The sequence below is a fragment of the Anolis sagrei genome, chromosome 2 (assembly GCF_037176765.1).
Source record: "Anolis sagrei isolate rAnoSag1 chromosome 2, rAnoSag1.mat, whole genome shotgun sequence".
NCBI lineage: Eukaryota > Metazoa > Chordata > Lepidosauria > Squamata > Dactyloidae > Anolis > Anolis sagrei.
This window is the reverse complement of record NC_090022.1, coordinates 276,356,219-276,376,606: the sequence shown is the minus strand read 5'-3', so window position 1 is coordinate 276,376,606 and position 20,388 is coordinate 276,356,219. Positions and strand designations below refer to the sequence as shown.

At 41.6% G+C, this 20,388-nt stretch overlaps 1 protein-coding gene across 6 annotated transcripts in view; it reads left to right on the top strand.

Moving 5' to 3' along the window:
• Nucleotides 1–20,388, top strand: part of NIM1K (NIM1 serine/threonine protein kinase) — a 41,934-nt gene that overhangs the window by 7,687 nt on the left and 13,859 nt on the right. Inside the window, exons 1-2 of one of the 6 annotated variants that reach the window (XM_067464616.1) lie at nt 7,912–7,980; nt 17,269–18,466. In XM_067464616.1, the coding sequence (XP_067320717.1) occupies nt 18,178–18,466 (289 nt within the window). In that variant the 5' untranslated portion in view covers nt 7,912–7,980; nt 17,269–18,177. The other 5 variants (XM_067464615.1, XM_060761450.2, XM_067464617.1 and 2 more) reach the window with 5 other exon arrangements.

The window sequence follows — 20,388 nt, the reverse complement described above, 5'->3', positions numbered from 1 at the left end:
AGTCACAGACACACATTTATTTAAGGAGGGCACACAAGTAGAATGAGGTTAGGTTGGCATAAGATGCCACTATTGCCTGGTTAGATATGTAAGAAACTCGGCATGCATACAACTGAAAAGGTGGCTTAATCAGTGGCTTTATCTTCTCTTTTGAGGAGAAGGCAAGCGGCTCGTCTCTGGAGCATTAAGTAATTGCTCTCACAACTCTGCCCTGGAGCTCGCCTTTTTGCTGCTGCGTATGCATGTGCGCAAGCGTAAGGTTGTGGGAACTCTCCAAGGGTTATGGGAATTTCTCAGCAGCTCTTTCAGGGGTGGCGACGATGATGAAAACCTTTGCCGTAATCTTATGGAGGAGCCCAAACCTTGGACTGAAGGGCAGGCAATTTGCATGTTAATGTACTGGTAGAAGGCCTGTAGAATTGGGTTTTCCGCCTCTTCCTGCATCTCTACCCGCCACACTTTATATATGCCAAATCAATGGGCAGAATCAAGCGAGTAGCTAGAAGTCCAGCTCGAGCCCACCTTCTTTTCTTTTTCTTTCACAGGGAGTATTCAGCAATTGCATACAAATGATTGATTTCTTTATTATGTTCCTCTCGCCTCCTCCCCCGCTCCCTAAGAGAACTCCTAGCTCTGTATACCAAGTAACCCGCCATTCAGAATTGCGGCTGAATTGAGCATCCCTGCTTAGCTTTGGAGAGACGTAACAAAACAAGCCGCTATTCAGTGTGCTGCTTTTAACATGCACATCTGTTCACAGCTGGAAGTGTGAAGACGGGCATATTTGACTGGTCATGGTTCTTTTAAGTGCTGGCTTCCCCATTGTTTATGCTAAGGATGATCCATCTATGAGTTTCAAGAATTAATAAGCAAAAGCAAGGAAATGTGAATGAAGTTTTCTTTTGCACTCTAGAGACCTCATCACACCAGAGAATGAATCCACTTTGAATCCAGTTGCTGCCTCCTGTGGAATTCTGGGGTTTGTAGTTTAGGGAGGAGCCTTTAACAGCCAATTAGCTCCCGAGCACAATTCAAAGTGCTGGTGTTGACCTATAAAGCCCTAAACGACTCCGGCCCTGTTTACCTCTCCGAACGTATTCTCCCCTATGAACCATCAAGGTTATTAAGATCATCTGGAGAGGCCCTGCTCTTGGTCCTACCGGCCTCGCAAGCGCGTCTGGTGGGGACGAGGGACAGGGCCTTCTCGGTGGTGGCCCCTCGACTCTGGAACTCTCTCCCATTGGAGATCAGAACCGCCCCTTCTATCCTGACATTTAGGAAACAGGTGAAGACGTGGTTATGGAGACAGGCATTCGACGAGTGAGCCAACACCCTGAGATATGGATGGAGGATGATGAGCAACGATTTTAGTATGACGACTGAATCAATCATTATACTTATTGATTGTAATTGCTGTTTTAATGTTTTACTGTAATATGTATTATGATGTTTTATTGATTGTGTGTGATATTATGGTTGGAAACCAGTCTGAATCCCTCAGGCGAGAAGGTCGGTATACAAAACTTTTAAATAAATAAATGAATAATAATAATTACTAAACTACAAACCTCAGAATTCTGCAGGAGGCAGAAACCAGATTTAAAGTGGATTCATTCTCTAGTGTGATCAGAGGCGGCCCTAGGTAATTTTCAACGGTAAGCAAACAGTATTTTGGCGCCACCCCAGCCAATCACTGATATATATTTTCTTTTTTTCGTGGGAGTTCTGTGTGCCATATTTGGTTCAATTCCATCATTGGTGGAGTTCAGAATGCTCATTGATTGTAGGTGAACTATGCATCCCAGTAACTACAACTCACATATGTCAAGGTCTATTTCCCCTCAAGAGCGCCCCTGGGTAAAATCAACTATACTGCAAATGCTTACTTAGACAGTAGACCACACTTTTGGTTTTGGTGCAAAGGAGCCTATAAACTTACTTAGCTTCCAAAATTAGACTGGATCTGGTGCTTTTGGAATATTTCGGACTCACGTTCCCTTACCTATTTTTCCCCTCCTCATAAACTGTTACGTTTAAATAGACAGAATTTATAGAAAATAACAGACCAACAAAGACAAATATTAAATGGTGAAATAACTGAAGAGGAAATAAAAAAGGCAATAAAAAAGATGGACAAAACAAAGCCCTGGGGCCGGATGACTTTACAGCTATCTATATAAATAAAAATGTAATGTTCGTTTGTGGGATTAACATAACTCAAAAACCACTGGACGATTTGGCACCAAATTTGGACACAATACACCTATCAGGCCAACGAGTGACTATCACTCATAAAAACGCTGAAAAACACAGTGGAAGGAACTGAAAAATCCAAAACAAAAAGACACTACAGCACATGCGCAAAAACAACTCCCCAACAAACAAAACACACAATAGCATATCCACAGTGTCTTCCAATCTACAACTCCCAGCATCCTCTAGACCAGGCCCGTTAGGAGAGGAGGATGATCCAAATACACTGCTTCCAAGCTCCAAGCTTTCTTCTCCTTGGATTTCTGTGAGAGCATCCCAGTCTGCATATTTCCAGTGGTTCTCAATCTGTGGGTCCCCAGATGTTTTGGCCTTCAATTCACAGAAAAGCTGGTAAACTGCCTGGGATTTCTGGGAGTTGTAGGCCAAAACACCTGGGGACCACAGGTTGAGAACCACTGGACTACACCATGTTGGCTCTCATAAATACTGCAAATACATACCTTTCACACATTAAATGGACGACACATTTAAAAACATCAGTTTAGGAACCTATGGAAACAAGAAGAAACAAAGTCAAAGAATTTACTCCTAGTTTTCCAAGAAAAGAACTAACTACTGTAGCGAAAGGAGTCATAACACTTTTTAAAACCTGCTAGTGTTAAATGGGATGCCACAGTCCCTTTTTTTCTCCCTTTTATGGTGGAAAAACAAGACTACTTTGGTGAATAACCTCTATCTGGAAAGTACAAGTCAGATTAGAGGTTCATTTCACATTAGGAATATAAGAGAGAGCTTCAGCTGTCTCTGTGTAAATTGAGTTGGTTTGAAGTTTAGTCCCAGGGGATTTAAATGCAAAGTGGATCTAATGCCCCCTTAAAAGTCAGCTAGGAGGATATAAATGACTGGCCTGATTACAATCTGGATGAAAAAGATAACCAAAGCCGGTTTTACAAGCCTCTCTCTCCTAGTTAGTCTTAAAGATGTTTCAGAGCTGCTTTGTATAATGATACAGACTAATGCCTATTCTCTTAGAATCCTAGAATCCGAGAGTTGGAAGAGATCTCATAGGCCATCCAGTCCAACCCCTTCCCAAGAAGCAGGAAAAAATGCATTCAAAGCACCCCCGACAGATATCCAGGTTCTGTTGAAAGACTCCAAAGAAGGAGCCTCCACTACAATCCAGGGTAGAGAGTTTCACTGCTGAAGAGTGCTCACCATTAGGAAGGTGCCTCCTAATGTTCAGGTGGAATCTCCCTTCCTATTGTTTGAACCCATTGTTACACATCCTAGTCTTCAGGGCAGCAGAAAACAAGCCTGCTTCCTCTTCCCTATGACTTCCCCTCACATTTTGATACATGGCCCTCATCATGTCTCCTCTCAGCCTTCTCTTCTGCAGGCTAAACATGCCTTACTCTTTAAGCTCTTGCCAACATAGTTTGATTTTTGATCTATGACTCACTCTAGAGATTTGGGTTTGAATCCCCACTTGGCCATGGAAACCCACCGGATGATCTTGGACAAATCATGTTCTCTCATCCTCAAAGAAAGGCAAAAATATGCCCCCTCTGAACAATACTTGCCACAAAGACCCCATGGGCAGCCATAACTTGGAAACATAACTTCTTGTTTACTGTATTTGCAATACAAACACTTTGTCAACAAGATGAAGACTGTTTTATTCCTTCACAAGAACTTTGTTTAAAAAATGTTATTTTTTGTTGTATGAAATGGCTTGTTTTTTTCTTAATTTGCATTTTCCTCATTCTGCATCATATTTGATTAGACACGGTGGTCGCATTCTGATTTGAGAGGTAGAATGGGATAGACGTTTCCCATTTAAAGTTAATTGCTTCAGGTTCCCTTATCAGGAATTCCAAAATCCAGGATACTCCAAAATTGTCCACATGTGTGTACAAAAACTTTATTTCATGTACAAAATTACTTTAAAATATTGTACAAAATTACCACCAGGCTATGTGTATAAGATGTATATGAAAAATAAAGGAATTATGGGTTTAGATTCAAAGGTATCTCATTATGTATATGCAGTGTTTCCTCACTTATCACGGGAGTTGTGTTCCAGGACTACCCGCGATATGTGAAAATCCGTGAAGTAGGGCACCATAATAATTTCAATATTTATACATTATTTTATATATTATTTTCTTACTCATTCTTCCTTACCCGCCTCCCAGCCTGCCTCCCTGGCCTCCGCAGACCTCGGCAGAGCCTCCAGAGCCACGCAGATAGCAGCAAGCCACAGAGGCAGGCCTTACCCGCTGTGCCTCAGGCTGCCGCAATTCTGGGGTCCCTGGCCTCCACTGGATGTAAATATTTTATATTTTATATTTTTATTAATATTTTCAAAAACCTGCGAAACAGCGAATCCACTAAAAGTGAACCGTGAAGTAGCAAGGAAACACTGTATATTCAAATAAAGGTGTTGGTGAAAAATAAGAATTCAATCATGTTGATCGGTTTTGGGGAGCCTGATTAGCTTCATCTTGACAATGTCTGGGTGTCTCCCTGTGGCTTGTATTGTTTGTTTGGCTCTATTATATGCATTAGAAATGCTATAACTGCTATATTATGTGCCCAGGGCTATAATTTCAATCCTTTCCTACACAAATATTCCAAAATCTGAAAAAATCCAAAATCTCTCACGGTCCCAAGCATTGTATATGCTCGACTTGTACATTGCAAGAATGGCATTTCAACTAGTTTGCTGCTCAGTATTGTTCCCTTCTGCCCTGTGTTTGCACTTGACGTGGAAGCCACATTCGATGAGAATGATGCTGCGCTGACTCTCTCCTCGTCCGTCCGCCTTGTGCTTTGGTATAAAGAGCCAGGATTGGCTGGCTTCCCAGGGGCAGATTACATCTGTTCTTTTGTGGGTTTGGCCTCCAGTGACCTAGACCTTGATGGGCTCCTGAAACCTTGTTCAGCAGTATAATGAAAGTGATGACTTGCCTAACAGCCTGGAACTAGCCTTATGTGTGGCATGAAGATCCAAGGACACAGAAATTCATGAATATGTAAAGGCTGCATTCCACACGCCACCCTGCCAAAACAAATTTGAACTACCATATTTAATAGAATTTCCCATTCTTTTGTTTCTATTTTTCTGTGATGGTTCATTCGAACTGGAGTCGTGAACACGGAAATCTCCAAGCTTGGAAAAGCAAATATGTCTGAGAAAAGCTAGAGAACAGAAGTTATAGATGGGGCGCTAGAGATCTTGTATCATGGTCCAACTCTTTTAAAGTGCAGCACTCTTCTTCAAGATGAATTAAATTCCTCTTACTCAACACGTGTTGTAACTTAGCAAGATTTATAATTTCTTATTCAGATTTTCTTTGCTTTGTTTCACATACTGATGCTCTCTTCCTCATGATTTTTAAATTTACTTTGGTTATATGTGCAACATTTCCCAATTTTCATCCCAGGAACTTGAGAAAGTCTATGTTTTCCCCCAGCCCAGTTTTAATTTAACAACTCTGGGAGAGATGTATCATTGTATTGTCAAAGGCTTTCATATCCAGAATTACTCAGTTGTTGTGAGTTTTCTGGGCTGTATGCCCATATTCCAGAAGCATTCTCTCCTGATGTTTCAACTGCATTTGTGGTAAGCCTCCTCAGAGGGTGTGACTTAACAACCTCTGTGGATGCCTGCCATAGATTTAGGCAAAATGTCAGGAGAGAATGCTTCTGAAATATGGCAATACAGCCCAGAAAACACACAACAACCCAAATGTATAATTGTCTACCTTTATTTATTTCATGCCAAAAGCATTGCATAAATAGATATATGGCCATCATATCTCAGCTTTCTCTTCTTTAGGCTAAACATGCCCTTCTCTTTAAGCCGCTCCTCATAGGGCTTGTTCTCCAGACCTTTGATCATTTTCGCGGCCATCCACTGGAAACATTCCAGCTTGTCAGCATCTCCCTTCATTTGTGGTGCTCAGAATTGGACACAGTGTGATTCCAGGTGTGGTCTAACCAAGGCCACAGGTAGCATTTCTTCCCTGGATTTAGATACTATACTTTTATTTATGCAGGCCAAAATCCCATTGGCTGTTTAAGCCAGTAACCAATTTCAGAATTAAAGCTGAATTACATCTTTATACATTTTCCAGGTCTTTGAAGAAGACTATCCCTGGTATTTCTGATTATTTGTAATATAAAGGGAAAACTCAAATGTATTTTGAAATTGGGAAATCCCAAGTATGTTCTAAAAAAGGAGAAAATGTAGCTACCGCAAACTGCTAATACATCAAAATTTCACAATTCCTGTAGTATACATTATTTTAAAAAATTACTGTAAATGTTTCATGCAAGAGGATTAATGGCAAGAAAAGAAGCATCAAGGCACATTTAAACCCGCCCACAGGAACGTTCACTCTTTTATGTCATTAAATGATCTAAAACTGGAATCGGACAGTTCCTACCCCATGTTCCTATCCCAATCAGTGTTTTTAACCATTTCTGTTCCTATCCCATTTTTTTTAACCATTTATGTTCCTATCCCAATAAGTGTTTTTAACCATTTTTGCATGTATTGTCGAAGGCTTTCATGGCTAGAATCACAGGATTTTTGTAGGTTTTTCGGGCTGGTTATGTTCTAGAAAGGAGCCCCCGGTGGCGCAGTGGGTTAAAGCACTGAACTGCTGAGCTTGTTGATCAAAAGGTCGCAGGTTCGATTCCGGGGAGCGGCGTGAGCTTCCGCTGTCAGCCCTAGCTTCTGCCAACCTAGCAGTTCAAAAACATGCAAATGTGAGTAGATCAATAGGTACCGCTCTGGCGGGAAGGTAACGGTGCTCCATGCAGTCATGCCGGCCACATGACCTTGGAGGTGTCTACGGACAACGCTGGCTCTTCGGCTTAGAAATGGAGATGAGCACCACACCCCAGAGTCAGACATGACTGGACTTAATGTCAGGGGACTACCTTTACCTACCTTACCTATGTTCTAGAAGCATTCTCTCCTGACCTCACAACCTCAGAGGATGCCTGCCATAGATGCAGGCGAAACGTCAGGAGAGAATGCTTCTAGAACATGGTCATGCAGCCTGAAATACCTACAACAACCAATTTCTGCATGAATTGGGATCTCTGTTTGCTCTCCAACTCCAAAAACCTCAGTTTCTTCACACTTCATTTTAAAAACAAATTAAATTGGGGAAGTAGTTTTGCGTCGTTTGATGTTTTTAAAGTGTGTAGAAACAGGGAGAACCCTGAGTGAGTCTGATGAGATGTTCAGAAAAATCTCCCAATTCAGAGGTCAATGACATGGATTCCAACAGAAACTGCTGGATGGCACGCTGCTAAGGAACATAGCTGGTGGTGAGACATTCTGGATAGTATAGGCTAATAATATTTGGAAGTCACCACAATTTTTGCTTCTGCCCTAAATATCCAAAGCCTTGGACATGCTTAGCTTGCTTATGGCTAAACCCAGCCCTGGCCCTGACTCAGTCTAACGGTGGAGGCCATCGCACAGTTGCTGTCACTTGTGGCTGGGAGGTATGAGGCACAGCATTAAGCAAATCCAGGATGGGATTAGTCAGTGAATGAAATACCAAAAGTACTGTATTAACATGGATGTAAAAATAGCTTTGGCTATTTCAGAATTATAGTTAGGTCATATTAACTTGCAGACTCACTTGCTGTTTAGAAAACTCATTGTCACTCCCACAATTTCCATTCAAACTTGACTTTTGGAGCGGCAACTTCTAGTTGGCATTTGGAAGGCAAAAGATCCAGGTTCAGTAATGCAAAGGCTTTTTCCTTCTTGCACAAACATTTTTAGCTTGGATCACAGAGGTTTATGGGGAATGCTGCATTTGGGATGCTGCTTGCTTAACATTGGGTAAGTTAGATGATGAGATAGAATCATAAACTGCAATGGTGTGGATTTGGCAGAATTCAAAGGGATGTGAAACCAATGTTCTTGCCCTGTCTTCGTTTTGTATCTGATTGCAGGACTTTGGGGACTTTTCCCCATTTTTGGCAAGGGAATTTTGTAGTTTTTAAAATGGACTATATTTAAGGATATATTATATAACAAAACGGATATATTTTTGTACGTGTTCATAATATGTGCTGTTTTATGGCCATTGGATTGTTACTGAAATAATATTTGTGTGTACTTCTCAAATATATACATTATTCTTGTTTGAACTTTTAAAAAGATACACATGATTTTTTTGATATTTTCCTAAGAAGCGTACCTCATGGGCTGACAAATATTCATTTACTGTAGACGAAAGTGCCCTTGATGTCTCTCTTGGGTTGTGAAATAGATATGGTGCCTGGAGAACGGTAAACCCAGGAAAAGATTTTCCAGTCCTATTGCGGTGGATGTGGAGTGAATGTATTTATTTATTTATTGTGTCAGGAATGAGCCAAACAGTTGTATTATATTTAAAACACACACACACAAAGTTTGCAAACTTGGCATTCTATTAAATGTCCTTTGACCAGAAGCTGGCCACTTGGAGTCCCTTTGGTGTTGCCGCAAGGAGGTCCTCCATTGTGCATGTGGCAGGGCTTAGGTTGCATTGTAGCAGGTGTTCAGTGGTTTGCTCTTCTCCACACTCACATGTTGTCGATTCCACTTTGTAGCCCCATTTCTTAAGGTTGGCTCTGCATCTCGTGGTGCCAGAGCGCAGTCTGTTCAGCACCTTCCAAGTCGCCCAGTTTTCTGTGTGCCCAGGAGGGAGTCTCTCATCTAGTATCAGCCATGAATTGAGGTTCTGGGTGTTAGCCTGCCACTTTTGGACTCTCACTTGCTGAGGTGTTCCAGCGAGTGTCTCTGTAGATCTTAGAAAACTAGTTATCATCCAACAAGTAAGTTTTCCAAGCTCTGTCTATGGATATCACTGCTTAGTTGTTATAAACCAGGCATGGGCAAACTTTGTCCCTCCAGGTGTTTTGAACTTCAACTCCCACAATTCCTAACAGCCTCAGGCCCATTCCTCCCCCCACCCCACCCCAGCCGCTTAAGCTGGCAAGTTGATGGCGTAGGAGCATTGCTTCAATGCTGGTAGTCTTTGCTTCTTCCAGCACACTGGAGTGAATGAAAAAGATAAAAGCCAATTACTGTTGAATTAAAAGCTTGTAGATGGATGGCTCTATTTCTCTGGCATCAGCAGATGTTACTCTGTCTGTGATTCAGCAGTGGATATTCACTTAAAGAACCAAAGAGAGCATCCAAGACTGGATTCCTCATTGTGGTGGAAGCTCCTCCTTTGGAGGCTTTTAAGCAAAGGCTGGATGGCCATCTTTCGGGGGTGCTTTGAATGTGATTTTCCTGCTTCTTGGCAGGGGGTTGGACTGGATGGCCCACGAGGTTTTTCCCATCTCTATGATTCTTCTTTGGGTCTTCCTTGGTGGGCAAACCCTCACTGAGGGTGAGGAGGAGGGCATTGACACCAATTTTTATCCTTTCAAGTCAATGAGGCATGGAAGCAGCTGAGTGGAGGGTGACATTTAAGAAGGCTGACCTCTGCTGAAATTCCCCTCTGTGTGTCCTATATGGAAGATCTTGCCAGGAATCCAAAGCAGCCCATTCCATTCCCTCAACACAGACTTACAATATATCTCTACTGTTATACATGTAACTATATATAACCTCCCCTCTCCCACAAATCCAGAAATGTTAGGGATCAGAGCTTGGAAAAGTGAATTTGCTGGACAACATTCCATCAAGCACAAGTTATCATCCAACAAGTAAGTTTTCCAAGCTCTGTCTATGGATATCACTGCTTAGTTGTTATAAACCAGGCATGGGCAAACTTTGTCCCTCCAGGTGTTTTGAACTTCAACTCCCACAATTCCTAACAGCCTCAGGCCCATTCCTCCCCCCACCCCACCCCAGCCGCTTAAGCTGGCAAGTTGATGGCGTAGGAGCATTGCTTCAGTGCTGGTAGTCTTTGCTTCTTCCAGCACGCTGACATTTGTCCGCCTGTCTTCCCAAGAGATTTGCAGGATTTTTCTGAGGCAATGCTGATGGAATCGTTCCAGGAGTTAAGTGTGACGTCTGTAGACAGTCCACGTTTTGCAGGAGTATAGCAGGGTTGGGAGGACAATAGCTTTATAAACTAGCACCTTGATCTCCCTAAGGATGTCCCAGTCCTCAAACACTCTCTTCTACATTTGGAAAAATGTTGCACTTGCAGAGCCTAGGCGGTGTTGTATCAGTGTCAATGTTAACTTTTGTGGAAGGGTGGCTGCCAAGGTAGTGGAAATGGTCAGCATTTTCTAATGTTACACCATTATGCTGTATTTCTGGCATTGCAGAGGGATTGGCTGGTGCCAACTGGAAAAGCGCTTTGGTTTTCTCGATGTTCAGTGAGAGGCCAAGCTTCTCATATGCTTCTGCAAAGGTATTTAGACTGGCTTGCAGGTCTTTTTCTAAATGTACACAGACTACGTTGTCATCAACATATTGGAATTCTGTAACAGATGTTGGTGTGACCTTGGTTTTGGTTTTCAGTCTGCTGAGGTTAAATAGCTTGCCATCTCTCCAATAGATTATTTCCTCTCCGGTAGGAAGCTTCCCATCAACAAGATGAAGTATCATAGCAATGAAGATGAAAAATGAGGTTGGGGCAATAACACATCCCTGTTTGACAACTTATTCCACCTTAAATGGGTCACGTTGGGTGCCCTTGCTGTCCAAGACTGTTGCCATCATGTCATCATGGAGGAAGTCAAGGATGTTCACAAATTTGTCAGGGCATCAAATAGCACAACAACCCATATTGTATAAGAAAATAAACCAGGATTCCTAGAAAAGCTTGGCTTGTTTCTCACAAGCAGCAAACATGTTCAGGAATCTGACTTATGATTTCTATCTGTGTCCCAGCCACCTCTCTTCTTCTGCCAAAGTAAATGTACTTTATGAAGGCAGAATTGGATTTCTCACCATATGAAGAAGTTGCCAGGGCTGGTGAGGCCAAATAATATCCATCATATTTCATGAAGATTACTTTGAAAGGTAATTTCAAAAGAGTAAAGGAAACCTAAAAGAGGAGATGATCACAGTGTTGTCATTTTCCATTTGAGTCGAGGCCACATTGATCTGGGTACATAGTTTGATTTTCAAAGAACTGGGAAAAACCTACGTGATAGAACAAAGCTAGAAAGGGAACGAGGAATAGCCATGACAACTTTATATGCTAAGTATGCTGCACCTGGTTGTCTTTTCTAACGCAAAGAGGATATGATAAAATATTTAAACAGAAAGAGGTTGTGATCTTCTGTACTTTATGACTCACAGGTTTTGAAATGAAGTTGAATATGTCTTCTGAAAACTATTTCAGAATATTAAGCATTATGTACGGATTTTAAAATATTACTAGTAACAGATTACTTACTTACTTACTTACTTAGGTGATCCCTCATTGTCCAAATACGATGGCCTTCCAAGTGTAGTGTCTTGGCAGTGGATACGTAGGTGGCTGTGGAGACCTATTCTTGATCTGCATGTTCTTCCAAAGTAAGGGCATCAGTTTTCAAGTGGAAGGCAGTCCCGTTCAGGGTTGGCTTGACAAGCCTTTCTCTTGACACATTTCTCCCTTTCACCCTCCATTTGTGCCTCTTCGAATTCCACAGCACTGTTGGTAACAGCAGACCTCCAGTTAGAGTGCTCAAGGGCCAGGGCTTCCCAGTACTCGGTGTCTATGCCACAGTTTTTAAGGTTAGTTTTAGGTCCATCTTTAAATCACATTTCCTGACAGATCCCTATACGCAGGCTGTCTCTAAATATTCAACTCCCAGGTATCCAGCCACTTACCCTGCCCTGTGTTCCCCCAATTATTCTCTTTTTGGGCCTCAGGGTGACTTCTCCAAGGTTGGCTTATCATCTCCAAAATTTAGAGACAAAGGGAGGTGGGGAAGGTACCCTTGATCTTCACATCTCTAGGAAGAAGAAACTGAATGCCAATAATTGTTGTCTCACGTTGAGATAAACATACCCTGTTGCATCTCCTTGAGTTAAAAGCAGTGAAAGCTGGGATTACTGCAGCAGGCTGCTTAAAAACATGTCTTGCCAACTAACTGCATTCAGAGATTAGAAGCCTGTCAAAGACATATCACTGGAGAATCGGTAATAGCTTTGTGAGGTCAAAGAAAGTATATTGCCTACTGCTGGCTGTTTTCCTTCCACTCTGTTTTCACAGCTGGGTTTAGAAATGAATAGCATACAATTTTTCTCAGAATAGCTGCCTAGCTATATGTCATGATGGGTGAACTCCTTTATTCGTGATTGGAGCATTTAAGTATATTATTTCCCACTCATTCAGTTCCCAATAGGATTCTAATGCCTTTCTCAGAACAAGGTCCCATCCTTGGCTGACATCTACCTATGAATCCCCTCAATCTAATATCTTCATTTTCCCTCTTAATGTTATTCTGGAATGAAGTCTCTTTCACCCAAACCTGCTAGAATATGGCTGGGTTGTGTAGTTTTCTGGGCACCTGATGTCAAAATAGAGGGATTGGTATTAACCATGGAGGTTCTTACAATGTATTCCTTGTGGATACAGGAGTTGCACTGTGCTCATTTTCTAATCAGGGAATTTCAAGAGGTGGTGGACACTTCAAATTGACAAGGGCATTAGCACCTTCTGCATGGAGACAACTACGGCTAAAATTACATTATTGGACTGCAATTTCCAGGAAATGCCTGGCAGGGTAGATCCAGTGGCTGTGATAGCTGAATGTTTTCAAAAGCTATATAGGGCCCTTCCATGTTGCCCATTATCCCAGGATCTGATTCCAGATTATCTGCTTTAAAATGGAATATATGAATCCCCCCTGCCAGATAACCTAGGATAAACAGATAATCTGGGATCAGATCCTGGGATAAAGGGACAGTGTGGAAGGGCCCAGTAACTCTGACTAAAACATTTGGTTCTTATTAGCTCAGGGGAACCAATGAAAAGAAGAGGACATGAGTTATCCATGGCGTTAGGAGAACAATGTGTTTCTTGTGGAGTTTTTTTTACAGGGGATGGATGGATGGATGGATGGATGGACAGAGGACCATGAGAAGATCAAACCAGTCCATACTCCAGGAAATAAAGCCTGACTGCTCATTGGAGGGAAGGATATTACAGGCAAAGATGAAGCACTTTGGCCACATAATGAGAAGACAGGAAAGCTTAGAGAAGACAATGATGCTTGGGAAAATGGAAGAAAAAAGGAAGAGGGGCTGACCAAGGGCAAGATGGATGGAGGTTATCCTTGAAGTAACTGGCTTGACTTTGAAGGAACTGGGGGTGGCCATGGCCGACAGGGAGCTTTAGCGTGCACTGGTCCATAAGGTCACCAAGAGTCGGAAGCGACTGAATGAATAAACAACTATACATACACAGAGAGAGAAAAATCACAGACATTGGAATCATGTTGTTGTTTGAGCAATGGATGACAACTCTAGAGAACAGGTTTTGAATCCCCGCTCAGCCATAAAAACTCACCTTGGAAGAGTTACACACTCTTAGCCTCAGAAAACCCATGGTAGGTCACTTAGGGTCGACATAAGTTGGAAATGAGTTGAAGTCACACACTGCACACACACAATGAAGCTGAGGTCTTTATTTGAAGTGAACTTCTTCCAACAGCATGCACCCAAATCAGAAGGAAAAATTCAAGTTGCATTTATCAAGTGCAAATGCCAAGTATATTGCGCCCCACCAAGAAGAAAACCAGTCCTCCCTAACAAGTCTGTTTTACTAAGTTAATATATGTAGCTTTTAGTTGTTCTCCTGTTTGGGGTTTTTTTGTCTTGTTGGCTTTTTAGACAGATAGTTGAGGTAAAAATGTGTAAAATGTAGGGAGTAAACTTACATAATTAATGTAATGGATTTATATTTTGTAGCTTCAGCAAGTTTGACATATCAGCAGCCAAATGGAACAAAACCCCTAAGAATGGAAACATTGACTGACCCATTTTTGGTCCAGTTGTGATTGCTTCAGATGATTCACAAAAAAAATTTTTTTATCAGTGGCTTGGGAGTATACTGCAAGTCGCTTCCGGTGTGGGAGAATTGGTCATCTGCAAGTACGTTGCCTGAGACACGCCCAGATGTTTTACCATCCTGTGGGAGGCTTCTCTCATGTCCCACAAAAATACTGATTTTCTATTATAAATACAAAAAAGATGAGAATTGCAGTCATAGGTTAGGAATATACAAGAATGCAAGCTTCTATAGACGTTGTATCCTGTTACATGTATAGTGAAGGCATTATATAAATAAATGATAATACAGTAGACCCTTAGTTTCAGAACTCTCCATGGATATCGAATACCTATGCTCAAGTACCATTATATGCAATGACATAATAAAATTGCATCACTTATATAAAATGATAATTGTAAAATTTATTTTGGGATTTTTAAAAAATAACATATTTTTGGATTTTTAAAACCATTTCAAAATCATATGCAGAACCAGTGGATATGGAACCCCACCTGTAGTATTATTTACCCCCTGGTGGTGCAATGCATTAAACCCTTGTTTTGGCAGGACTGCTGACTGACAAATCAGCGGTTTGAAGCTGAGAAGATCGGGTTGAGCTCCCTCTGTCAGCTCCAGCTCCCCGTGCGGGGGCATGAAAGAAGTCTCCCACAAGGATTGTAAAACATCAAACATCCAGGCAATGTCCTTGCAGATGGCCGGTTCTTTCACACTAGAAGTGACTTGCAGTTTCTCAAGTTGCTCCTTACACCAAAAAAAACAAACAAACTACACTTATATCCGGCCCTTCTCAACAGAGGATTCAGGGCAGCCTTACAAAGGCAATAATTTGATGCCACATATAGAAATACATCTGTAAACAAATAGAAGCATTAAAACCAACAATTAAAACATGACATTAAAACATCAATTAAAATCACATAATAATTATGATCTGTAAAATGCACATTGATTGCCAGCTAGAGCTGCAATGTCTTCTCATCATTGAACAATCTATGGTGACTACTTTTCTTTCCAGCTTTAGAATATAAACCTTTTTTGCCATGGTAAGGGGATGCAGGATCTAACTGCTCTTTGATACCTTAGCAAAAACATTGAACCAGGCGGTGGGGAATATGTGACACTGGAGATCCCGTCAGACTACAACTCCCATGATTCTTGCCTGAGTCTTCTGACTCAGAAGTCTGGAGCTAACAACATGAGGAGGAGGTCTGTGTATTCCCCATTGGCGCATGGAGAACTGTGGCTGAACTTTCAGTCCCATAACATGACTTGTAATTTTATCACGGCTGTTGTCGTAAACTGATGCACAGCCTTTTGTTCAAAGCCCAAGCATATGTTCTGATTATGTAACAACGAGGAATGAATGCACCGCTACCCATGATGCGCATTTATTACAATTGAAGCTGGCATGTGCAGTGGGATTAACGTCAGCAGTGAAACAGAAATGCAAAAATAGCTTCTGAATAATAAATGTGCCAGAAGGGAGGAACTGTCTCCTTCTCTGCTATATCCATCTGCTGCTGTTGTCCTAAGCTGCACTGGCCTTAAGCTGGTCTGTTATTTATATCCTCTGTACTGCATATATAGAAAGACTGTGGTGAGTGTTCACTTTTGCTTTGTCACAAATCTTAGGATCCTGAAGCTTTTAAACTCTTCACAGTGTGGCTGTACGTTTAAAATCTATGTGAAAGAATCACTCAAACTGGGGATGGCATCTAGTTGACGTCGCAATGCTAGTTGTGGTGAGTCAGGTTTGATGACTGATGAGGACTCTTCTATTTATCTGTCTTTGTGCTATTCTGGGGGAATGTCATTTTTTCCCTTTGGGGACTATTGGATTTTCTGTCTGAGTTTCTTGAGAAGGTTTGCAGTCTTGAAAATTATTCCCAGTTTTAAGAGAATGTACAGCTAACACTCCACTTTCACAGATTTCACTTTTGAGAATTTGATTATTCATGAATGTGATCAATATGGGCTCTCTAGGAATTTCCAGGTCTTCCAGTGTGACTCCGTGAGATCGGACCCATGTCTAATAATAATTTTCGCATTTTTGTGCATGGAACAAAGTCTGTGTATATTGAATCATCAGAAGGGAAAGGTGTCCTTATTTTGACCACCAATGTAGACAGTTTTAAAATTCTGAAATATTTCAGATTGTGGCATTCTGAATGAGGAATGCTCAACCTGTAGTGGCCAAAGATGTGAATCATGTGAGAGAATATACAAGCTGGAAGGAAATACATTTTATGGAGGTAGAGATATGGAAAAACTTTACTTGGCAGGCAAATTTCGAAATCTGGAATATTGAGAAAATTCAATAGATATAATAAAAGGACACATGCCTTACCCATATGCATCCCTATGTCATCCAGATACAGTAGAGTCTCGCTTATCCAACATAAATGGGCCAGCAGAACATTGGATAAGTGAAAATATTGGCTAATAAGGAGGGATTAAGGAAAAGCCTATTAAATGTCAAATTATGTTATGATTTTACAAATTAAGCACCAAAACATCATGTTTTACAACAAATTGACAAAAAAAGCATTTCAATACATAGTAGTCTTATGTAGTAATTACTGTATTTACGAATTTAGCACCAAAACATCGCAATGTAATGAAACAGCTGTGGATCCGAGCAGGAGGCAGACTTCTTTGGATAATACAGAACGTTGGATGAGTGAAGGTTGGATAAGCGAGACTCTAGTGTACATTATTGGGCTGACAAAATGACTTTCATTGGTTATGTAAAGACATCGGTCTGTCCTTGTGGATAAGAAATGAGCTCAGGGGGCGTTCGCTTTTCCAGAAGATGTCTGCTGTTACTGGTTGAGATGCTGATGATCCTCAGATAGCCTCCCAACCTTTTGTGGTGCTCGGTTAAGCGAAGGAAATGTGAGAGTGCAGCCAAGTTCACGGCTGCCTGGTAAGCATCATCGGATTGTGTGATGTAATTATGGAGCTTTCTAAAAACTCAATTGACAGATAGAGAAAAATCAGTGTCTTAGTGAGAACTCTGGACGGTGATAACGAGGTTTTTAACCCAATGTTTCTTTCCTCTTAGGAACATTTGGAAGCATTTTGAGATGGCTCAGGAGAGATTTCGAAGGCAACCGTCTCTAAATGGAGGAGGGTTAAATGACTGCCGTTACTAAATCCTTTGCTGTCCTTCCATGTGACTTAAGTGGTACTGAAAAGCAGATCCCCTCCGTCTTGCTTTTCTGCCAGCCTTCGGCTTACAGCCTTGCTGGCATCCTCCGGCATCAGCGTTTTATCAACAATGGCAACAGAAAAGAACATCCGCAAGGAACTGACAGACAGCAGGATTTCGAGGGAGTGCTGGACCATTCACAAATTGGGGTAGGAGCGTTGCCGGCTAATTAAGGAATGTAACCACAGAATTTCCATCTCTCGGCTTTTGAACTGGGACCTGAATCGAGAAAGGGGAAAGCACCCTCTTGACTCCTACCTGATGAGGTCAGCTGTTCAAAAGGACCTGAAAATGCTGGGATATATTCCAAAGAGTCATCTAGTTAAGTGGTTTGTTTTTCTGCACGATGACCACTGCGCTGCCAGGTAAATGCTGAAGTGTCAAAAAGGGGTACTCTTGTATTTTGTGCACCACTAGCAGCATGTACTCCTTCACTTTTATGATGCAACAGTGCTACAGCTTTAATTTTAAATCTTTCATTTAAGACTGTGGGCTTTGATCCAGTGTCACATTTCAAAAGGTTTGTGAAAAGTGGGTGCAAGGGACTCTTCGTGTCATCTGTAATTTATTTTTTTCTTGGAAGATACTAACAATGCATTGGAGGCAATGGCAGAATAAATGTAAGCCCCAAACTGACATTTTAGCCTCACAATAGTTTCTGCTTAAACTGCCAACAATTCAGTTATGTCTGGACGGCTGCTCTTGCAATCTCCCTCCAAACTGATGTATTAAAAGCAAACAGATATGTGATCGCCCCGGACTATGACCACAGGACATATCAATGGCGGTCAAGGGAGCCACCGATATGTGAAATGGCACCGGGAAGACAGCGGAGAGGACTACACAAAGAGCGAGGTCTATGCGGATGATGGGCAAGGCAAGCCGCGGCGGTTAACCCCATTCGAGAAGCTCACTCTGGATATGTCCCGGGATGAGAAGGTGGTAAAGGAATTAACCCTGGGGAAGAGGATTGGGTTTTACCGCGTCAGAGGAGAAATTGGGAGTGGGAATTTCTCACAGGTGAAACTTGGCATCCATTCTCTGACCAAAGGTAAGCTATTCACAACAAACACTATGGGATGTGGGTTTGGGTGGTGTTGGGTCTGTGATGCCATGGAGAGGAACAGAATGGAGGCTGTTGAATACTAAAATGGTCTTTGCAAAAAGCTTCACTCTTTTTGAGTGACAAATGCAACATATATCTGGAAGTCATGCCCAGACCTAGTGGTGTTTTACAGAACACAGTTATAGCACTGTGATTCCAGTTTGCCATGGCTGCATCCTATGGAATCCCAGGATTTGTAATTTGGTGAGGCACTGGAGTTCTCTGGCTGGAAATTCCAAATACTCACCCCTAAATTGAAAATCTCAATATTCCACAGGATTTTGTAGTTAAGTGGGACTGTAATGCTATTGAATGAAAAGTTTGCTTTTATTATTGATATATTTGACTTATATCCTGTTCTTTCTCTTTTAACTTTTTAAAAAAGTATTATTTACTTATTTCAAAACATTTATCATAATACAGTTGTCTTGTTAAATCATTTATTCCCACATCTATACTCTCCCCACCCCTTATGTCCTGTGACTTATGTCCTGTGTTTCTTCTTTGAAGAGAGATAGTGCCCAAGATAGTACAAATGCCTATTTGATAGTGACTGCTGACTGCCTAGATGAGTTAACCTCACCACTCCCTCAGTTTTCCATAATGTATTGTTTGTGACAAAGGATCTCAATCATTATTTATTTATTTGCACATTTCTACCCTGCCTTTCTCCACCCCGGAGGGGACTCAAGGTGGCTTAAAACTAGAAGATAGACATTTATCTTAGAATAAGAATATTCTTCTGCACAAATCAACATTCAGGCACATGTTGGGGAACAGAGCAATGATCAACAAAGGAAGGAGCATTGTGAATGATCATCAGGCTGTGTAGCTGTGTAAACATTGGAAGACAATGAGAACTTCACTTGCTTTTCTGATAACACACTCCTGTGAGCTTTTTGTGCTGATACAAAAACGCTGTACTCTCACAGTCAGGAAGTTCTTCCACATGTTCAGATAGAATTTCCTTTCTTGTAGTTTGAAGCCATGTACATATGAAAACATCAATTCAGACTCAAAGCTGCAATCCTTTAACCGTGGTGGTTTAGTCCTGTAGGGATAGGCAGCAGTGCTATAAATGAGTAGCTGCTGATGAGTTTGATTTGCTTTGGCATCTACCCTTATAATAATATCTTGGATCAACCTAAACATGAGAATATACGATGAGAAAGCTTCTGTAGCCCCCCTCCCAACTATTTACAACAATCACAAGGTGGAGGATTATTTTAGGCAGTGCCATTTTGCCAGGTCGTCTTTTGATCTGTCCACTCCACTTCTGAGTCTGTTCAGGGATTTTCATGTTGCCCATTCTTGGTTTGCCCCTGGAAGCAGACCCTTATGGGGGACATCCAAATGGGATTTCCTGGTTTAGCTGCCCAGTGAAACATTAAGAGGAGCAGTGGTTCTTATGAAGCTTTTCCTTGATTTGAGTCTACTTGGAGGAGGCTGATAGCCATGCAGTGGGTGGCTTTCACAGTGTTCAACCTTATTTCTCTCACAGTTAGCAGCAACTTCCCATCGCACATTGGGGAGGTGGGGGGGGGGGCAATGCCAGCTAGCTTATAGAGTTTATCAACTGGTGTAAGTTTGAGACATTCTGTGATTATTCTGCATGTTTTGTTCAATGCTATGTTTGCCTGCTTTGCATGGGTAGACTTGTGTCAAACAGGGTAGGCATACTCAGCGGTTGAGTAAGACAAAGCCAGGGCTGACATTCTTATTAATTTTGAGCCTGCACCCCATGCACTGCCAGTAAGTTTCTGCAGAATGTTTTTGCGTGTAGCTACTTTGTTCTTGGTGTTCATACAGTGTTTCTTAAACGTTAGTCTTCGATCTAAGGTGACACCAAGATATTTAGGATTGAAACA